This window comes from Carcharodon carcharias, chromosome 24 (genome assembly GCF_017639515.1).
Source record: "Carcharodon carcharias isolate sCarCar2 chromosome 24, sCarCar2.pri, whole genome shotgun sequence".
Lineage (NCBI taxonomy): Eukaryota > Metazoa > Chordata > Chondrichthyes > Lamniformes > Lamnidae > Carcharodon > Carcharodon carcharias.
In genome coordinates this window covers 13,355,969-13,376,448 of record NC_054490.1, presented here as the reverse complement: position 1 = coordinate 13,376,448, position 20,480 = coordinate 13,355,969, and the positions used below count along the sequence as shown (strand labels likewise).

Here is a 20,480-nt window from a genome sequence, read left to right as displayed (position 1 = left end):
GGGGTGCGGGGGAGAGAGAGAGAGACGCCGGGGGTGGGGTGGGAAGGGGGAGACAGGCGGGGGGAGTCAGGCAGAGATGCCCCTCCACTGATCAGTGAGACCCAGATTGAGGCAAACCCCCTCAAACTAAAACTATGTCCGTGAATACTGCCCTCTGAAAGGCCCTCCTCAATCTATGGATACTTTAAAGAGGCTGTTGAAAAAAAGCATACAGGATCCTTGACCTTATTAACACAGGCACTGAGCGCACAAACAAGGACGTTTATTGTTTGAACCCTTTTACCAAAGGTGCCAGTCGGAGTATTTGTCCAATTCTGGGCTGTTCACTTGAGGAAGGAGGTCAAGGTCTTGGGGAGGGTGTGCGAGGTCATTTCCCAGAGATGATGGGCTTGTTACAGCTTGCCAGGCTGAAAGCGACCCATTTATCCCGAGTGTCCGCTTCTTCTTGGTCAGTCAGCCCTCTTTCCATGCTAATATATTGCTCCCCAACACCATGAGCTCTTATCTTGTGCAGTAACCTTTAATGTGGCAGGTCATCGAATGCCTTTCGGAAGTCCACATGCGCCACACCTACTGGTTCCCCTTTATCCGCCCAGTTGGTTACAGCCTCACAGAATGCGAATAAATGTGTCAAATGTAATTTCCCTGTCACAAAACCATGCTGCCTCTGCCTGATAGTGTTATGAGTTTTTAGGTGTCTTGCTAGCATCTTTTTAAACAATCGTATCAGGGAAGGTTTACTGGATTAACGTCTTCAATGGGAGGGTTGTCTTATGAGGAAAGGTTGGACAGGTTAGGCTTGAGGTTGGACAGGTTAGGCTTGAGGTTGGACAGGTTAGGCTTGAGGTTGGACAGGTTAGGCTTGAGGTTGGAAGAGTGAGAGGCGACTTGATTAAAGCCTTTAAGATCCTGAGGAGTCTTGACAGGGTGGATGTGGAGAGGATTTTCCCTCTTGTGGGAGAATCTAGAACTAGGGGTCACCCCTAGTATTAGCCCAATCTCAGATGTTAGACGAACTGGCCTATACTGTGCTGCTTTCTGTCTCCCTCCTTTCTTGACCAAGAGGTGTTACGTACATACAAACAAAGAGCAGTAGGCCACTCTGCCCCTCGAATCTGTGCCGTGATTTCATAAGATCATGGCTGATCTGATAGTGACCTCAGATCTGCATCCCGCCTGCCCCCTGATAACCTATCACCCCCACCTTGCTTACCAAGAATCTATCCAGCTCTGCCTTAAAAATATTCAAAGACTCTGCTTCCACTACCTTTCGGGGAAATTGGTTCCAAAGGCCCACGTCCCTCTGAGAGAAAACATTTCTCCTCATCTGTTTTAAAATTGGCGACCCCTAGTTCTAGATTCTCCCACAAGAGGAAACATCCACCCTGGCAAGACCCCTCAGGGTCTTAAAAGCTTCAATCAAGTTGCCTCTCACTCGTCCAACCTCAAGCCTAACCTGTCCAACCTCAAGCCTAACCTGTCCAACCTCAAGCCTAACCTGCCCAACCTCAAGCCTAACCTGCCCAACCTCAAGCCTAACCTGCCCAACCTCAAGCCTAACCTGCCCAACCTCAAGCCTAACCTGCCCAACCTTTCCTCCCTTCCCTCATAATAAAACCCTCCCATTGAAGGTGTTAATCCGGTAAACCTTCCCTGATACATGAGAGGTTGTCCGTTCTGCTGTATTAGGGAGGGGTAAAGTTACCGGGACACTTTGTCCCAGCAGGCAGCTCCACCACTTAGGCAGTGCAGATTTTCGTCAGCAGTCAGGGACCGGAGGGTGCGACTGCGAGTGAGGCCACTAAGATGACGGAGGAGGCAGTAGTGGAGAACCTGAGCCCTTACAATTGCCTGACAAGTTTGAGGTTAGTGCAGCCATTGTGGATGAGGGCGGGGGCTGCAGGGAAGGTAAGCTAACTTGCAGCAAGCCACTGAAATGGGGGGGTGGGAGGGTCAGAAGCAATGCTGTCGTAGGGGTCAGTATAGTAAAGGAACGGACACTATTCTCTGCAGCTGAGAGCGAGAATCCCGAGGGCTGTCGCAGCACATCACCCACCCTGCAACCTTCTTTATGTTTTAATTAATGTATTATTTTAATTAATTTTTAATTAATAAACCCAACTACCCCGAATGAGCTCCACCGCTGTTAATAAACTTGACGAGTAAAATCCTACAACTGCTAATGAATCACAACAGATTTGAAGGATAGATGACCAAAATGCTCACAACCAATCATTTACCTGCTGTCTGCTTCCCCCTCTGCACCTAACTCCCTGACTCACCAAACTCCCAAGTTCATGTTTTGTGACAGGCGGCACTCAGTGATGAGCTGCTGTCTTCGTGCTTGCTCATTTCATGCGCTGAGAAAGGTCATCTCCATTTATACCAGCTGAAATTCTACTGAGATAAGTCAGCACTGCTGGCTAGAGAGACTGGTTCAAACTGGCCACCCAATTAACTAACTGCAGCTGCCTCTCCTATGTGGCATTGACAACAGCCAAAATAAACTAAACTTACAAAGTAAAGATAAAATCTAAATGCAAACTAGACCAGGTTTAGAAGGGGATTAACCTTTCGATTAAACCTTCCAAGTCCCCTGGCTCACCAAATCCCGAAGCTCATGCTCTGTGATGAGTGGCGCTCAGTGACGAGCTGCTGTCATCATGTTTGCTCACTCAAAAAGATGGATAAATTGCTAAAACAATTTGGAATAAATGACGAAGATATAATAGACATTACAGAGACAACATTTCACCGAGGGGGCAGGGAGTCGACTCACCTTCACGACAAGGCGTACACTGTCCGCAGCTCTCGTGTTTGTAGAACTCCATTAAACGGGCGATACAGCGGATAACGTCTGACTAAAGAAAACACAGGGTCAAAGTGAACAAGTGAACCTTCCCAACAATCCCAGCACGTGGTTAGATACAGAGTAAAGCTCCTTCTACACTGCTCCCATCAAACACTCCCAGGACAGGTACAGCATGGAGTCATCTCCAGAATAAATGTCTCTCTACACTGTCCCCATCAAACACTCCCAGGACAGGTACCACACGGGGTTAGATACAGAGTAAAGCTCCCTTTACACTGTCCCCATCAAACACTCGCAGGACAGGTACAGCACGGGGATAGATACAGAGTAAAGCTCCCTCTACACTTTCCCCATCAAACACTCCCAGGACAGGTACAGCACAGGGTTAGATAAAGAGTAAATCTCCCTCTACACCGTCCCCATCAAACACTCCCAGGACAGGTACAGCATGGGGTTAGATACAGAGTAAAGCTCCCTCTACACAGCCCCCATCAAACACGCCCAGGACAGGTACAGCACGGGGTTAGATACAAAGTAAATCTCCCTCGACACTGTCTCCATCAAATACTCCCTGGGCAGGTACAGCACGCGGTTAGATACAGAGTAAAGTTCCCTCTACACTGTGCCCATCAAATACTCCCAGGACAGGTACAGCACGGGATTAGATTCAGAGTAAAGCTCCCTCTACTCTGTCCCCATCCAACACTCCCAGGACAGTTACAGCACGGGATTAGATACAGGGTAAAGCTCCCTCTACACTGTCCCTATCAAACACTCCCAAGATAGGTACAGCATGGGGTTAGATACAGAGTAAAGCTCCCTCTACACTGTCCTTGACCTCTTTGTCTCAATTTCTGGTGATAGACTGTCCACCAATATCCATTACAAGCCTACCGACTCCCACAGCTACCTCGACTACAGCTCCTCACACCCCGCTTCCTGTAAGGACTCCATCCCATTCTCTCAGTTCCTTCGACTCCGTCGCATCTGTTCTGATGATGCCACTTTCAAAAACACTTCCTCTGACATGTCTTCCTTCTTCCTTAACCGAGGTTTTCCACCCACGGTGGTTGACAGGGCCCTCAACCGTGTCCGGCCCATCTCCCATGCATCTGCCCTCACATCTTCTTCTCCCTCCCAGAAACATGATAGGGTTCCCCTTGTCCTCACCTATCACCCCACCAGCCTCTGCATTCAAAGGTTCATCCTCCGCCATTTCTGCCAACTCCAGCATGATGCCAGCACCAAACACATCTTCCCTTCACCCCCCCTGGCGGCATTCCGCAAGGACTGTTCTCTCCGGGACACCCTGGTCCACTCCTCCATCACCTCCTACACCTCAACCCCCTCCCACGGCACCTTCCCATGCAATCACAGAAGGCACAACACCTGCCCCTTTACTTCCCCCCTCCTCACCGTCCAAGGGCCCAAACACTCCTTTCAAGTGAAGCAGCATTTCACTAGCACTTCCCTCAATTTGGTCTACTGCATTCGTTGCTCCCAATGCGGTTTCCTCTACATTGGAAAGACCAAACGCAAACTGGGTGACCGCTTTGCAGAACACCTTCAGTCTGTCCGCAAGCATTACCCAGACCTGCCTGTCACTTGTCATTTCAACACTCCACCCTGCTCTCATGCCCACATGTCCGTCCTTGGCTTGCTGCATTGTTCCAGTGAAGCTCAACACATTCTGGAGGAACAGCACCTCATCTTCCAACTAGGCATTTTACAACTTTCCGGACAGAATATTGAGTTCAACAATTTTAGATCATGAACTCTCTCCTCCATCCCCATCCCCTTTCCGATTTTCCCCCTCCTTTTTGTTTGTTCTAATAATTTATAGGTTTTTCTTTTCTCACCTATTTCCATTATTTTTAAATGTATTTCCATCCATTGTTTTATCTCTACCTTTTAGCCTATTTCGATCCCTTCCCCGCACCCCTCCCCACTAGGGCTATCTGTACCTTGCTTATCCTGCTTTCTACCCTTAATTAGCACATTCCTTAGATAATATCACCACCTTCAACACCTCTTTGCCCTTTTGTCTGTGACATCCTTTGGTTATCTCCACCTATCACTGGCCATCTCTCCAGCTCTTCTTGTCCCACCTCCACCTTAAACCAGCTTATATTTCACCTTTCTTCTATTTTTACTTAGATCTGTTGAAGGGTCATTCGGACTCGAAACGTTAACTGTGCTCCTATCTGCAGATGCTGCCAGACCTGCTGAGTTTTTCCAGGTATTTTTGTTTCTGTTTTGGATTTCCAGCATCCCTCTACACTGTCTCCATCAAACACTCCCAGGACAGGTACAGCACGTGATTAGATAGAGTAAATCTCCCTCTGCACTGTCCCCATCAAACACTCCCAGGACAGGTACAGCACAGGGTTAGATACAGAGTAAAGCTCCCTCTACACCGTCCCCATCAAACACTCCCAGGACAGGTACAGCACGGGGTTAGATACAGAGTAAAGCTCCCTCTACACTGTCCCCATCAAACACTCCCAGGACAGGTACAGCACGGCGTTAGATACGGAGTAAAGCTCCCTCTACACCGTCCCCATCAAACACTCCCAGGACAGGTACAGCACGGGGTTAGATACAGAGTAAATCTTCCTCTACACTGTCCCCATCAAACACTCCCAGGACAGGTACAGCACAGGGTTAGATACAGAGTAAAGCTCCCTCTACACCGTCACCATCAAACACTCCCAGGACAGGTACAACACGGGGTTAGACAGGAAAAATTCCCTGGATACAGTACTGATTTATCCATCACGATAACGGCCGCTGTGCCTAACGCAGTCTGAGCTGCAACAAGTGCGTCGAAGTCCATCATCACGTCTTCACAAACGGATCTGGGAATCAGAGGTGTGGATGATCCACCCGGAATGATCGCCAGGAGATTGTCCCATCCTCCAATCACACCACCTGGGACAAAAAAAAAAAATCACACGCAGGTTAGTGATCGCTTAGAAACCTCAGGAAACGCCCCAGGCTCCCATCCCGGCCTACAGCCCAGGAACTGCTGAGGTTGTGTCATCGGGCGAGTCATCCAGGGGCCTGGGGCTAACGCTTCGGTCACACAAGTTCAAATCCCACCATGTCAGCTCAAAGCATTTAAATCTTATTAATTAATAAATCTGGAATTGAGAGCTGGATTCTGTAATGGTGATTATGAAAGTATCAGATTGTCTAATAAATCCATCTGGTTCGCTAATGTCCTTCAGGGAAGGTAATCTGCCGTCCTTACCCGGTCTGGCCTACCTGTGACTCCAGACCTACAGCAATATGGTTTAAAAACATTAAGAAATAGCAGAGTGAGGCCATTCAGCCCCCTCCTCGAGCCTGTTACACAGGAGCAGGAGGAGGCCCCATTCAGCCCCCCCTCCTCGAGCCTGTTACACAGGAACAGGAGGAGGCCCCATTCAGCACCCCCTCCTCGAGCCTGTTACACAGGAACAGGAGGAGGCCATTCAGCCCCTCCTCGAACCTGTTACACAGGAACAGGAGGAGGCCATTCAGCCCCTCCTCGAGCCTGTTACACAGGAACAGGAGGAGGCCCATTCAGCCCCTCCTCGAGCCTGTTACACAGGAACAGGAGGAGGCCCCATTCAGCCCCTCCTCGAGCCTGTTACACAGGAACAGGAGGAGGCCCCATTCAGCCCCTCCTCGAGCCTGTTACACAGGGACAGGAGGAGGCCCCATTCAGCCCCCTCCTCGAGCCTGTTACACAGGGACAGGAGGAGGCCCCATTCAGCCCCCTCCTCGAGCCTATTACACAGGAACAGGAGGAGGCTCCATTCAGCCCCTTCGAGCCTGTCACACAGAATGAGGAGGAGGCCATTCAGCCCATTATCGAGCCTGTTACACAGGAAAAGGAGAAGGCCATTCAGCCCGTTCTTGAGCCTGTTACACAGGAACAGGAGGAAGTCATTCAGCCCCTCCCACACCTGCTCCAACATCCAATACGATCATAGCTGATCTTCTAACTCAGATCCAACTTCCGGCTCAATCATCAGAGTCCTTACTTCCCTCGGTGTCCAAAAATCTCTCGATCTGAGTCGTGAATATACTCAACAACTCAGCATCCACAGCTCTCTGGAGTAGAGAATTCCCAAGGTTCGCAACCCTTTAAGTGAAGAAATTTCTCCTCATCTGAGTCCAAAAAGTTAGTCAACTCTGGCTGTGGGGTGAGAGGTCAGAGGCCACCCACCCCGACGACCTCGGCCTAGCAGACAGCAAAGTCTGCTCCCTCACCTACCCGCGTGCCTCTCGATGAGCTCCTTGAGGGGAATGGACATCTCCTCCTCCACGGTGCAGGGGTTGTTGACGTGGCCCGAGATGTTGAAGAGTTTGGTTCCGGAGTTGCGCTCCCGCCCAAAGCTGTGGAACCACTCGCCACCGCGCCGGCAGATGGTAGGGGAGACGGCCACCGTCTCCACGTTGGCAACAGTTGTCGGGCAGCCAAATACGCCTGAGGGAGAGAGAGGGAGGGAGCGGGGGGGGGGGGGGGGGGGGGGGGGGGGGGGGGGGGGGGGGGGGGGGGCAGGGGGAAGCGGGGGGTAGGGAGGGAGGGGGAAAGTGGGAGGGAGGGGGAAGCGGGAGGGGAAGCGGGAGGGGAGGGGGAGAGGGGAGGGGGGAGAGGAGAGGGGGAGAGGGGAGGGGGAGAGGGGAGGGGGAGAGGGGAGAGGGAGAGGGGAGGGGGAGAGGGGAGGGGGAGAGGGGAGGGGGGGAGGGGGAGAGGGGGAGATGGGAGGGGGAGAGGGGGAGAGGGGAGGGGGAGAGGGGGAGAGGGGAGGGGGAGAGGGGGAGATGGGGAGAGGGGGAGAGGGGGAGAGGGGGAGATGGGAGGGGGAGAGGGGAGGGGGAGAGGGGAGGGGGAGAGGGAGAGGGGAGGGGGGGCGTGGTAGCAGGCAGGAAAGCACGAGGAAGATAGGAAGAGAGGGATGGAAAGAGAGGGAGAGGAAATGGAGAGAGCAAGAAAGAGAGGGGTGGATGGGCGGGGGAGACAGGCAGAGTGAGTGAAAGTGGTCAATGGTCAACAATCGCAGCCCAGCCAGGAGTCAACATGCAGGGCACCTTCCTCCATCCCTCTCCTCCTTTCTCTCTGTCACCTTTCTTTCCATCTCCCTTCAGCCCACTCCACCTTCCCCCCCATTCCCCCTTGACCGTTCCACCTATCCCTCCATCTCCTTCTGCCTCTTCTCCCTGCCCTCCCTCTTCCCCCGCTCCATTCCCCTCTCTCTTTGCCCACCCTCCATCTCTCTATCCCTCACCACTCCCCCATCCTTCCCTCACTGGCCCTTCCTCTCCCTCCATTCCACTCCCTTCCATCCCCCTCTCTCCCCTCTCTCCCCCCAGCATCTCTTTTCCCTCACACCCTTTCCTGCCCCTCACGTTGCTCCCTCCCCCTCCCCTCGAAATCTCCTCCTTCCTTACTCCCTCCCTCAATTCCAACTTCCCTTCCTTCTGCGCCCTTTCACTCCCCCTTCCCTTTTGTCTTCCTCACTTTAACCTCCCCCAGCTTTTCACTGACATCTCACCACCGCACCCCACCCCACCCGATCCCCATAACTTTCAAAGGGTTAAACAGCTTACCCACGTCAGCAGGGAAAGGGGGCTTCAGACGGGGTTTGCCCTGTTTCCCCTCCAGTGACTCGATCAGGGCCGTCTCCTCCCCACATATGTAGGCACCGGCTCCACGGAAAACAAACACATCAAAATCATATCCAGACCCACAGGCATTCTTCCCGATCAGCCCTGCCTCATATGCCTCCTTAATCGCAACCTGTCATCAATGGGGGGTGGAGACACCAGTATCAGAAACTGTGACCTATTACCCTTTGGAGGCCAAGGGTCAAATCCAAGACCAGAAACTCGATTAATTCTCCTCCTCGATCAATTACATACAACTGCTATAGTCTTATAATTTAAAATAAACTTCATTAAAAACCCTTAGCCTTCAATGGAGACATGAAGTGTTGACATTTATATGGCATCTTGAACTTCGCAAAACTGCTCAAGGATGTTCACAGGAATGATTCTCAAATACAAGTTGACCCTGAGCCATACGAAATGATGAGGACAGGAGACAAAAGCTTGGTCGAGAGGGAGGTTTTAAGGAACGTTGTTAAGGGGGGAGGGAGAGTGATACAGAAAGGTTCAGGGAGGCAATTCCAGGGTTAAAGGGCCAGGTAGGGCCACCTATGCAGGAGTGATGGAAATCAGAGATGTTCAAAAGGTCTCTGAATTGGAGGAAGCTTGGAGGTTTGTGGGGATAGCAGGAAGTTACAGAGAGAGGGAGGGTTGTAGAGACTGGAGGAGGTTACAGAGACAGGGAGGGGTGTAGGGGCGGGAGGAGGTTACAGAGATGTGGGGGGTTGTAGGAGGTTATAGAGACAGGGAGGGTTGTAGGAGTTTACAGAGATAGTGAGGATTGTAGGGGCTGGAGGAGGTTACAGAGATAGAGAGGAGGTGTAGGGCCTGGAGGAGGTTACAGAGATGGGGGGTTGTAGGAGGTTACAGAGACAGGGATGGTTGTAGGGGCTGGACGAGTTTACAGAGATAGTGAGGATTGTAGGGGCTGGAGGAGGTTACAGAAGTAGGGAGGGGTGTAGGGCCTGGAAGAGGTTACAGAGATGGGGGGGTTGTAGAGGCTGGAGAAGGTTAAAGAGATAGGGAGGGTTGTAGGGGCTGGAGGAGGTTACAGAGATAGGGAGGGTTGTAGGGGCTGGAGAAAGTTACAGAGATAGGGAGGGTTGTAGGGGCTGGAGGAGGTTACAGAGGTAGGGAGAGTTGTAGGGGCTGGAGGAGGTTACAGTAACAGGCCCAGGGTCCAGGTCTCATTGCAATGACTGACCTGTACATTGGAAGCTTCATTATAGAACTCGCCCCTGATGTAGATATAAGCAGCTTGAGCACCCATCGAGCGGCCCGCAACCAGGCAACCTTCAATCAGCTTGTGGGGGTCATGCCTCATGATCTCACGGTCCTTACACGTTCCTGGCTCCCCCTCATCAGCGTTCACTACCAGGTATTTGGGCCTGAAGCAGACAGGGAACAAAGTAGGTGAGAGAACGACCCTGTGATGCTCTCACTAGATCCCACGCTCAGGTGACACTGGTCAAATCCCATTACTGCAGCTTGTGGAATTTAAATTAAATTACTAAATAACATAGCGGTATTCAAAAACAATTAATAGATAGTAAATTAATCAGTCCTTAGTTTCACGGTCACTGTTACAGAGATCGTCATCAGTTGTTGTAAAGATCGAGCTGCCATCCTTACCTGGTCTGGTTTACACGTAGCTCCAGATCCACGTCCAGTGACAGAATTAAAGAAAAAAGCTTCAGTCACCAGCCGGACCCAGGTCACAGCCGCCTATACTGGCCTTGTTCTGTGTTACTCTAACAGCGAGCTGCCCCACGAAATACACTCCCCATCAAACACTCCCAGAGCAGATACATCACGGGGTTAGATACAGAGTAAAGCTCCCTCTACACCATCCACATCAAATACTCCCAGGACAGGTACAGCACGGGGTTAGATACAGAGTAAAGCTGCCTCTACACTGACCCCATCAAACACTCCCAGGACAGGTACAGCATGGGGTTAGAAACAGAGTAAAGCTCCCTCTACACTGTCCCCATCAAACACTCCCAGGACAGGTACAGCATCAGGTTAGATACAGAGTAAAGCTCCCACTACACTGTCCCCATCCAACGCTCCCAGGACAGGCACAGCACAGGCTTCGATACAGAGTAAAGCTCCCTCTACACTGTCCCCATCAAACACTCCCAGGACAGGTACAGCACGGGGTTAAATACAGACTAAATCTCCCTCTACACTGTCCCCATCAAACACTCCCAGGACAGGTACAGCACAGGGTTAGATACAGAGTAAATCTCCCTCTACACCGTCCCCATCAAACACTCCCAGGACAGGTACAGCACGGGGTTAGATACAGAGTAAAGCTCCCTCTGCTCTGTCCCCAATAAACACTCCCAGGACAGGTACAGCACGGGGTTAGATACAGAGTAAAACTCCCTCTACACCGCCCCCATCAAACACTCCTAGGACAGGTACAGCACGGGGTTAGATACAGAGTAAAGCTCCCTCTACACTGTCCCCATCAAACACTCCCAGGACAGGTACAGCACGGGGTTAGATACAGAGTAAAGCTCCCTGTACAATTTCTGAGAGTATATCACACACTTCCTGCCCAGTGCCAGTCAGGATTGGCTCCTCCGACGTCATCACGTACCTTCCATCTGAAGGCTTGTTCATGAACCCCCACTTCATTCCGGTGGGAAATCCGGCTCCTCCCCTCCCCCGCAGGCCGGAGGTCTTCACCTCTCCGAGAATCCAGTCGACCCCCTTCAGCAGAATCTCTTTGGTTTTGTACCAGTCCCCACGTTTCAGAGCCCCCTTCAGCCTGGGCGGAGACAAGACAGAAAGGAGTTATACTGCCTGGGGAAACCTGGGGGGGTGCTTGGAAGGGGTGGTGGCGACAACGGGGGAGGAGGGGGCAATTTCCTGGGATTTCCCAGGAGAAGGCTGAGTATGGGAACTTGCCATTCAAACTGTCACTCAGTAAGGGAGCATCTCCATTTATGTCACACAGTAAGCGAACGTCCCCATTTATACAGTCACACACTGAGGGAGCTTTCACAATTTTAATGTCACTCAGTACGGGAGCGTCCCCATTTATACTGTCATGCAGTAAGGGAGCATCCCCATTTTTACTGCTCCTCAGTGAGGAAGCGTCCCCATTTTTACTGTCACTCAGCAAGGGAGTGTTCACAATTTTAACGTCACGCAGTAAGGGTGTGTCCCCATTTATATCGTCACACAGTAAGGGAGCATCCCCATTTATACAGTTACTTGGTAAGGGAGCGTCCCCATTTATACTGGTACTCAGTAAGGGAGCGTCACCATTTATATTCCAACTCATAGCTTGAGTTCATCCTCATTTCCCTGTCCAGCAGTTAGGCAGTGTCCCCATGTCCGTCTCCTGTCACGGGGTGTCCCTCATTCAGCCCCTCGGCTAGGGGCGTGTCCCTCATTCAGCCCCTCGGCTAGGGGCGTGTCCCTCATTCAGCCCCTCGGCTAGGGGCGTGTCCCTCATTCAGCCCCTCGGCTAGGGGCGTGTCCCTCATTCAGCCCCTCGGCTAGGGGCGTGTCCCTCATTCAGCCCCTCGGCTAGGGGCGTGTCCCTCATTCAGCCCCTCGGCTAGGGGCGTGTCCCTCATTCAGCCCCTCGGCTAGGGGCGTGTCCCTCATTCAGCCCCTCGGCTAGGGGCGTGTCCCTCATTCAGCCCCTCGGCTAGGGGCGTGTCCCTCATTCAGCCCCTCGGCTAGGGGCGTGTCCCTCATTCAGCCCCTCGGCTAGGGGCGTGTCCCTCATTCAGCCCCTCGGCTAGGGGCGTGTCCCTCATTCAGCCCCTCGGCTAGGGGCGTGTCCCTCATTCAGCCCCTCGGCTAGGGGCGTGTCCCTCATTCAGCCCCTCGGCTAGGGGCGTGTCCCTCATTCAGCCCCTCGGCTAGGGGCGTGTCCCTCATTCAGCCCCTCGGCTAGGGGCGTGTCCCTCATTCAGCCCCTCGGCTAGGGGCGTGTCCCTCATTCAGCCCCTCGGCTAGGGGCGTGTCCCTCATTCAGCCCCTCGGCTAGGGGCGTGTCCCTCATTCAGCCCCTCGGCTAGGGGCGTGTCCCTCATTCAGCCCCTCGGCTAGGGGCGTGTCCCTCATTCAGCCCCTCGGCTAGGGGCGTGTCCCTCATTCAGCCCCTCGGCTAGGGGCGTGTCCCTCATTCAGCCCCTCGGCTAGGGGCGTGTCCCTCATTCAGCCCCTCGGCTAGGGGCGTGTCCCTCATTCAGCCCCTCGGCTAGGGGCGTGTCCCTCATTCAGCCCCTCGGCTAGGGGCGTGTCCCTCATTCAGCCCCTCGGCTAGGGGCGTGTCCCTCATTCAGCCCCTCGGCTAGGGGCGTGTCCCTCATTCAGCCCCTCGGCTAGGGGCGTGTCCCTCATTCAGCCCCTCGGCTAGGGGCGTGTCCCTCATTCAGCCCCTCGGCTAGGGGCGTGTCCCTCATTCAGCCCCTCGGCTAGGGGCGTGTCCCTCATTCAGCCCCTCGGCTAGGGGCGTGTCCCTCATTCAGCCCCTCGGCTAGGGGCGTGTCCCTCATTCAGCCCCTCGGCTAGGGGCGTGTCCCTCATTCAGCCCCTCGGCTAGGGGCGTGTCCCTCATTCAGCCCCTCGGCTAGGGGCGTGTCCCTCATTCAGCCCCTCGGCTAGGGGCGTGTCCCTCATTCAGCCCCTCGGCTAGGGGCGTGTCCCTCATTCAGCCCCTCGGCTAGGGGCGTGTCCCTCATTCAGCCCCTCGGCTAGGGGCGTGTCCCTCATTCAGCCCCTCGGCTAGGGGCGTGTCCCTCATTCAGCCCCTCGGCTAGGGGGGTGTCCCTCATTCAGCCCCTCGGCTAGGGGGGTGTCCCTCATTCAGCCCCTCGGCTAGGGGGGTGTCCCTCATTCAGCCCCTCGGCTAGGTGGGTGTCCCTCATTCAGCCCCTCGGCTAGGGGGGTGTCCCTCATTCAGCCCCTCGGCTAGGGGGGTGTCCCTCATTCAGCCCCTCGGCTAGGGGGGTGTCCTTCATTCAGCCCCTCGGCTAGGGGGGTGTCCCTCATTCAGCCCCTCGGCTAGGGGGGTGTCCCTCATTCAGCCCCTCGGCTAGGGGGGTGTCCCTCATTCAGCCCCTCGGCTAGGGGGTGTCCCTCATTTAGCCCCTCGGTTAGGGAGTGTCCCTCATTTACTCCGCCCCTCAGTCAGAAAGGTCCCCGTTTGCCCCATCTCAGTTAGGGGGTGCCCTCATTTGCCCCATCAGGTAGTTAGGAAGTGCCTTCATTTACCCAACTTATATAAACGGCGTGTCCCCATGTACCTCATCCCTCTGTTGGAGTACGTCCCCAAATCACCACAACCCCCACGTGACCCCTCGGCTCTGAGCACCGCTCACCTCCAGTCATGGCGGCCGTACAGGTTGGTGAAGATCCGGTCTTCATCCTTGAGGGGTCCGTACTTGGTCTTGGTGGGAGTGCCCTGCAAGAACAGGTGGCACAGACGTTAGTGATATCCTAGTGAAGCACCGCTGAGTGGATTGGTGTGGCACGGCCTGGCACTACTTGGCTTCTCTATCTCCCCACACCATCCAAACCCTCCAATACACAGGGGAGGGGGGGAGGATGCGGAGGGGGGGGGGGAGGATGCGGAGGTGGGGGGGAGGATGCAGGGGGGGGGGGGAGGATGCGGAAGGGCGGGGGAGGATGCGGAGGGGGGGGGAGGATGCGGAGGGGGGGGGAGGATGCGGAGGGGGGGGGGAGGATGCGGAGGGGGGGGGAGGATGCGGAGGGGGGGGGAGGATGCGGAGGGGGGGGGAGGATGCGGAGGGGGGGGGAGGATGCGGAGGGGGGGGGAGGATGCGGAGGGGGGGGGAGGATGCGGAGGGGGGGGGAGGATGCGGAGGGGGGGGGAGGATGCGGAGGGGGGTGAGAGGATGCGGAGGGGGGGGAGAGGATGCGGAGGGGGGGGAGGATGCGGGGGGGGGGGGAGGATGCGGGGGGGGGGGGGGAGGATGCGGGGGGGGGGGGAGGATGCGGAGGGGGGGGAGGATGCGGAGGGGGGGGAGGATGCGGAGGGGGGGGAGGATGCGGAGGGGGGGAGGATGCGGAGGGGGGGAGGATGCGGAGGGGGGGGGGAGGATGCGGAGGGGGGGGAGGATGCGGAGGGGGGGGAGGATGCGGGGGGGGGGAGGATGCGGAGAGGGGGGAGGATGCGGAGGGGGGGGGGAGGATGCGGAGGGGGGGGAGGATGCGGGGGGGGGGAGGATGCGGAGGGGGGGGGGAGGATGCGGAGGGGGGGGAGGATGCGGAGGGGGGGGGAGGATGCGGAGGAGGGGGGAGGATGCGGAGGAGGGGAGGATGCGGAGGGGGGGGAGGATGCGGAGGAGGGGAGGATGCGGAGGGGGGGGAGGATGCGGAGGGGGGGAGGATGTGGAGGGGGGGAGGATGCGGAGGGGGGGGAGGATGCGGAGGGGGGGGGAGGATGCGGGGGGGGATGCGGAGGGGGGGGGGGATGCGGAGGGGGGAGGATGCGGAGGGGGGGGGAGGATGCGGAGGGGGGGGAGGATGCGGAGGGGGGAGGAGGATGCGGAGAGGGGGAGGATGCCAAGGCGGGGGGAGAATGCGGAGGGGGGGGGGAGGATGTGGAGAGGGGGTGATTGGAGAACAGGAGTAAAAAGGTCTGACTCCAGTTGTACAGGGTTTTAGTGAGACCACATCTGGAACACTGTGCGCAGTTTTGGTCTCTACATTTAAGGAAAGATAGACTTGCAGTGGGAGGTGGTACAGTGAAGGGTCACTAGACTGGTCCCTGGGCTGAGGCGGGCGTTCGATGGGGAGAGGCTGGGTAAATTGGGTCTATATTCTCGGGAGTTTAGAAGAACGAGAGGTGATCTCATTGAAACACACACGATTCTGAAGGGGTTTGACAGGGGGGGGGCCGAGAGATTGTCTCTGCTGCTCGGGGGAATCTAAAACACGGGCAGGTTCAGGTTGGGGGGCCGATAATTTCGGACTGAGATGAGGAGAAATTACTTCACACAAAAGGTTGTGAATCTTTGGAATTCTCTACCCCAGAGGGTTGTGGATGCTCCATCGCTGAATTTATTTCAGGCTGAGATAGACAGATTTGTGGTGTCTCAGAGAATTAAGGGATTTGGGGAGCGGACAGGAAAATGGAGTGGGGGCCAAGACCAGTCAGGATTGTAATGAATAGCGGAGCAGGCTGGAAGTAGCGTGTTATTTGTTGGGAACACTAAGCTTACCTGCTGGGAAGTTGAGGAAGTAAACCGGACCAGGGAGAGGGCAGCCCCCTGCGAGGAGAAAGGTCCTCGAAGCCCACTGCCCACAATCTGTCTTACAGCCAGCATCGAGACCTGAGAGAGAGGGAGACAGAGCCTCTTGAGAGCAAACAAGAGAGAGAGTCAGCGCGTGGGCGAGCACACGTGAAAGAGTCAGAGTGCGGGCGAGAGGGTCAGGGTGCACGTGCCTGGGCGGGGGGGGGGGGGCGCATTCAGAACCGTAACCCCCGTCCCGGGGCGGCGCCACCCTAACCCCCGTCCCGGGGCGGCGCCACCCTAACCCCCGTCCCGGGGCGGCGCCACCCTAACCCCCGTCCCGGGGCGGCGCCACCCTAACCCCCGTCCCGGGGCGGCGCCACCCTAACCCCCGTCCCGGGGCGGCGCCACCCTAACCCCCGTCCCGGGGCGCCGCCACCCTAACCCCCGTCCCGAGGCGGCGCCACCCTAACCCCCGTCCCGGGGCAGCGCCACCCTAACCCCCGTCCCGGGGCAGCGCCACCCTAACCCCCGTCCCGAGGCAGCGCCACCCTAACCCCCGTCCCGGGGCAGCGCCACTCTAACCCCCGTCCCGGGGCAGCGCCACCCTAACCCCCGTCCCGAGGCAGCGCCACCCTAACCCCCGTCCCGGGGCAGCGCCACCCTAACCCCCGTCCCGAGCAGCAGAACACTAACCCCCCCTGAGCATCAGAATACTACCCCGTCCCAAGCAGCAGAACACTAACCCCCCTGAGCAGCAGAACACTAACCCCCCTGAGCAGCAGAACACTAACCCCCCTGAGCAGCAGAACACTAACCCCCGCTGAGCAGCAGAATACTACCCCGTCCCGAGCAGCAGAATACTACCTCACCCTGAGCAGCAGAATACTACCCCGTCCTGAGCAGCAGAATACTACCCCGTCCTGAGCAGCAGAATACTACCTCACCCTGAGCAGCAGAATACTACCTCACCCTGAGCAGCAGAATACTACCTCACCCTGAGCAGCAGAATACTACCTCACCCTGAGCAGCAGAATACTACCTCACCCTGAGCAGCAGAATACTACCTCACCCTGAGCAGCAGAATACTACCTCACCCTGAGCAGCAGAATACTACCTCACCCTGAGCAGCAGAATACTACCTCACCCTGAGCAGCAGAATACTACCTCACCCTGAGCAGCAGAATACTACCCCGTCCCGATCAGCAGAATAATACCTCCCCCTGAGCAGCAGAACACTACCCCATCCCGAGCAGCAGAATACTACCCCATCCCGAGCAGCAGAATACTACCCCATCCCGAGCAGCAGAATACTACCTCACCCTGAGCAGCAGAATACTACCTCACCCTGAGCAGCAGAATACTACCTCACCCTGAGCAGCAGAATACTACCTCACCCTGAGCAGCAGAATACTACCTCACCCTGAGCAGCAGAATACTACCTCACCCTGAGCAGCAGAATACTACCTCACCCTGAGCAGCAGAATACTACCTCACCCTGAGCAGCAGAATACTACCTCACCCTGAGCAGCAGAATACTACCTCACCCTGAGCAGCAGAATACTACCTCACCCTGAGCAGCAGAATACTACCTCACCCTGAGCAGCAGAATACTACCTCACCCTGAGCAGCAGAATACTACCTCACCCTGAGCAGCAGAATACTACCTCACCCTGAGCAGCAGAATACTACCTCACCCTGAGCAGCAGAATACTACCTCACCCTGAGCAGCAGAATACTACCTCACCCTGAGCAGCAGAATACTACCTCACCCTGAGCAGCAGAATACTACCTCACCCTGAGCAGCAGAATACTACCTCACCCTGAGCAGCAGAATACTACCTCACCCTGAGCAGCAGAATACTACCTCACCCTGAGCAGCAGAATACTACCTCACCCTGAGCAGCAGAATACTACCTCACCCTGAGTAGCAGAATACTACCTCACCCTGAGCAGCAGAATACTACCTCACCCTGAGCAGCAGAATACTACCTCACCCTGAGCAGCAGAATACTACCTCACCCTGAGCAGCAGAACACTACCCCGTCCCGAACAGCAGAATAATACCTCCCCCTGAGCAGCAGAACACTACCCCATCCCGAGCAGCAGAATACTACCTCACCCTGAGCAGCAGAATACTACCTCGCCCTGAGCAGCAGAATACTACCTCGCCCTGAGCAGCAGAATACTACCTCGCCCTGAGCAGCAGAATACTACCTCGCCCTGAGCAGCAGAATACTACCTCGCCCTGAGCAGCAGAATACTACCTCACCCTGAACAGCAGAATACTACCCCGTCCCGATCAGCAGAATAATACCTCGCCCTGAGCAGCAGAATACTACCTCGCCCTGAGCAGCAGAACACTACCCCGTCCCGAGCAACAGAATACTACCTCACACTGAGCAGCAGAATACTACCTCACACTGAGCAACAGAATACTACCTCACACTGAGCAACAGAATACTACCTCGCCCTGAGCAGCAGAATACTACCTCGCCCTGAGCAGCAGAATACTACCTCACCCTGAGCAGCAGAATACTACCTCACCCTGAGCAGCAGAATACTACCTCACCCTGAGCAGCAGAATACTACCTCACCCTGAGCAGCAGAATACTACCTCACCCTGAGCAGCAGAATACTACCTCACCCTGAGCAGCAGAATACTACCTCACCCTGAGCAGCAGAATACTACCTCACCCTGAGCAGCAGAATACTACCTCACCCTGAGCAGCAGAATACTACCTCGCCCTGAGCAGCAGAATACTACCTCGCCCTGAGCAGCAGAATACTACCTCGCCCTGAGCAGCAGAATACTACCTCACCCTGAACAGCAGAATACTACCTCACCCTGAGCAGCAGAATACTACCTCACCCTGAGCAGCAGAATACTACCTCACCCTGAGCAGCAGAATACTACCTCGCCCTGAGCAGCAGAATACTACCTCACCCTGAACAGCAGAATACTACCCCGTCCCGATCAGCAGAATAATACCTCGCCCTGAGCAGCAGAATACTACCTCGCCCTGAGCAGCAGAACACTACCCCGTCCCGAGCAACAGAATACTACCTCACACTGAGCAGCAGAATACTACCTCACACTGAGCAGCAGAATACTACCTCACCCTGAGCAGCAGAATATTACAGTGCCACAGGGCGAAATGCCCCCTGCAGGCCCCAATCTTTGCCGGCCCCACCTTCCTGTGTATTCTCCTACTCCTACCCTCAGTGACAGCCCTCTTTTCCTCCCTCCTTCCCTATCTCTTCCTCTCACCTTCACTCTCACCTCTCCAACAACAACGCTAGCCCAGCCGGAAGTTCCCCTCGCACCTCTAAACCGGAAGCCGGCGGCGTCACGTGGCACGGCGACCTTACATAAAGTCCCTCGGCCATCTTTATCGGGGGCGAATCCGCTCGCAGCCCGAATCTCAGGGAGCAGTGGCCCATCGCCATCTTTCTTGGGGGCATAAATGCGAGGGTGTTGAGGGGTTGGGAGGACGCAATGGGCCGGAGGACCTGGTCGCCATCTTTGAGCGGGGCGAGTCCTTGCGGGGCGACATCCGGGCAACCGCGAGGCGCCACCTGCGCTGGAGGTGAGGCGGGGCGAAATCAGTCAACAGTCGCCACATCCGGGTACCAAAGATGTAGCCATCTTTGTAGGGGGTGATTAGGGACAGAGGACAGTGAGAAGAACGCGAAGAAGGACCGCCGCTTATTGGGGGGGGGGGGGACGCGGACGATCGCAACAAGAAGCCGCCTTGGAGGCGGGTGAGCGGGCGGGGTTTAGGCGGCCAGGTCTTCGAGATCGAGCGGCAAGATCCGCATTTCCACGCAACAGGAATACACTTTTATTGATTTCGCCTTCACTGCCCGCCTCCTCCACCTTCGTCAAGCTCCCCATCCCTCCCCAAGGTGGAGACGAGGAGAAACGCCGAACTCCTGCATTCCTTACGCCATGTTTAATCCTGGCAGCCGAGATGCCGTGGGCCCGGGTGACCACACTAGGGTGGCCGCCATCTTTGCTCAAGTCATGTCCCAGCAGAAACACTGGGTGTTTACAAAGGGGGCTTGCTGTCAGCAATTTGGTTCATACGTTTACCCCAGAATTATGTCGAGCAGTATTGGTAAGACCAGAGCCTTCAAATCCCTCATCTTTGTTTTCAATTCAACCCCTCCCTATCTCTGTCACATCCTCCTGCCCCTAAACCCTCCCTATCTCTGTAACCTCCTCCAGCCCCTACAACCCTCCCTATCTCTGTAACCTCCTCCAGCCCCAAACCCTCCCTATCTCTGTAACCTCCTCCAGCCCCTAAACCCACCCTATCTCTGTAACCTCCTCCAGCCCCTACAACTCTCCCTATCTCTGTAACCTCCTCCAGCCCCTACAACCCACCCTATCTCTGTAACCTCCTCCAGCCCCTACAACCCTCCCTATCTCTGTAACCTCCTCCAGCCCCTAAACCCTCCCTATCTCTGTAACCACGTCCAGCCCCTACAACCCTCCCTATTTCTGTAACCTCCTTCAGCCCCTACAACCCTCCCTATCTCTGTAACCTCCTCCAGCCCCTAAACCCTCCCTATCTCTGTAACCTTCTCCAGTCCCTACAACCCTCCCTATCTCTGTAACCTCCTCCAGCCCCTACAACCCTCCCTATCTCTGTAACCTCCTCCAGCCCCTACAACCCTCCCTATCTCTGTAACCTCCTCCAGCCCCAAACCCTCCCTATCTCTGTAACCTCCTCCAGCCCCTAAACCCACCCTATCTCTGTAACCTCCTCCAGCCC

At 55.6% G+C, this 20,480-nt stretch overlaps 1 protein-coding gene across 3 annotated transcripts in view; it reads right to left on the bottom strand.

The window, feature by feature from the left end:
* The window catches only part of ndufv1 (NADH:ubiquinone oxidoreductase core subunit V1), a 21,766-nt gene extending 2,680 nt beyond the window's left edge, over nt 1-19,086 (bottom strand). Inside the window, exons 1-9 of one of the 3 annotated variants that reach the window (XM_041174039.1) lie at nt 18,971-19,086; nt 15,688-15,798; nt 13,822-13,904; nt 11,079-11,249; nt 9,675-9,858; nt 8,414-8,603; nt 7,077-7,289; nt 5,577-5,743; nt 2,780-2,861 (exon numbers count right to left, since the gene is read on the bottom strand). In XM_041174039.1, coding sequence (XP_041029973.1) covers nt 2,780-2,861; nt 5,577-5,743; nt 7,077-7,289; nt 8,414-8,603; nt 9,675-9,858; nt 11,079-11,249; nt 13,822-13,904; nt 15,688-15,792 — 1,195 coding nt within the window. In that variant the 5' untranslated portion in view covers nt 15,793-15,798; nt 18,971-19,086. Of the gene's footprint in view, nt 1-2,779; nt 2,862-5,576; nt 5,744-7,076; nt 7,290-8,413; nt 8,604-9,674; nt 9,859-11,078; nt 11,250-13,821; nt 13,905-15,687; nt 15,823-18,970 lie in introns of all 3 variants that reach the window. The other 2 variants (XM_041174041.1, XM_041174040.1) reach the window with 2 other exon arrangements.
* Nucleotides 19,087-20,480: the final 1,394 nt, after the last annotated feature.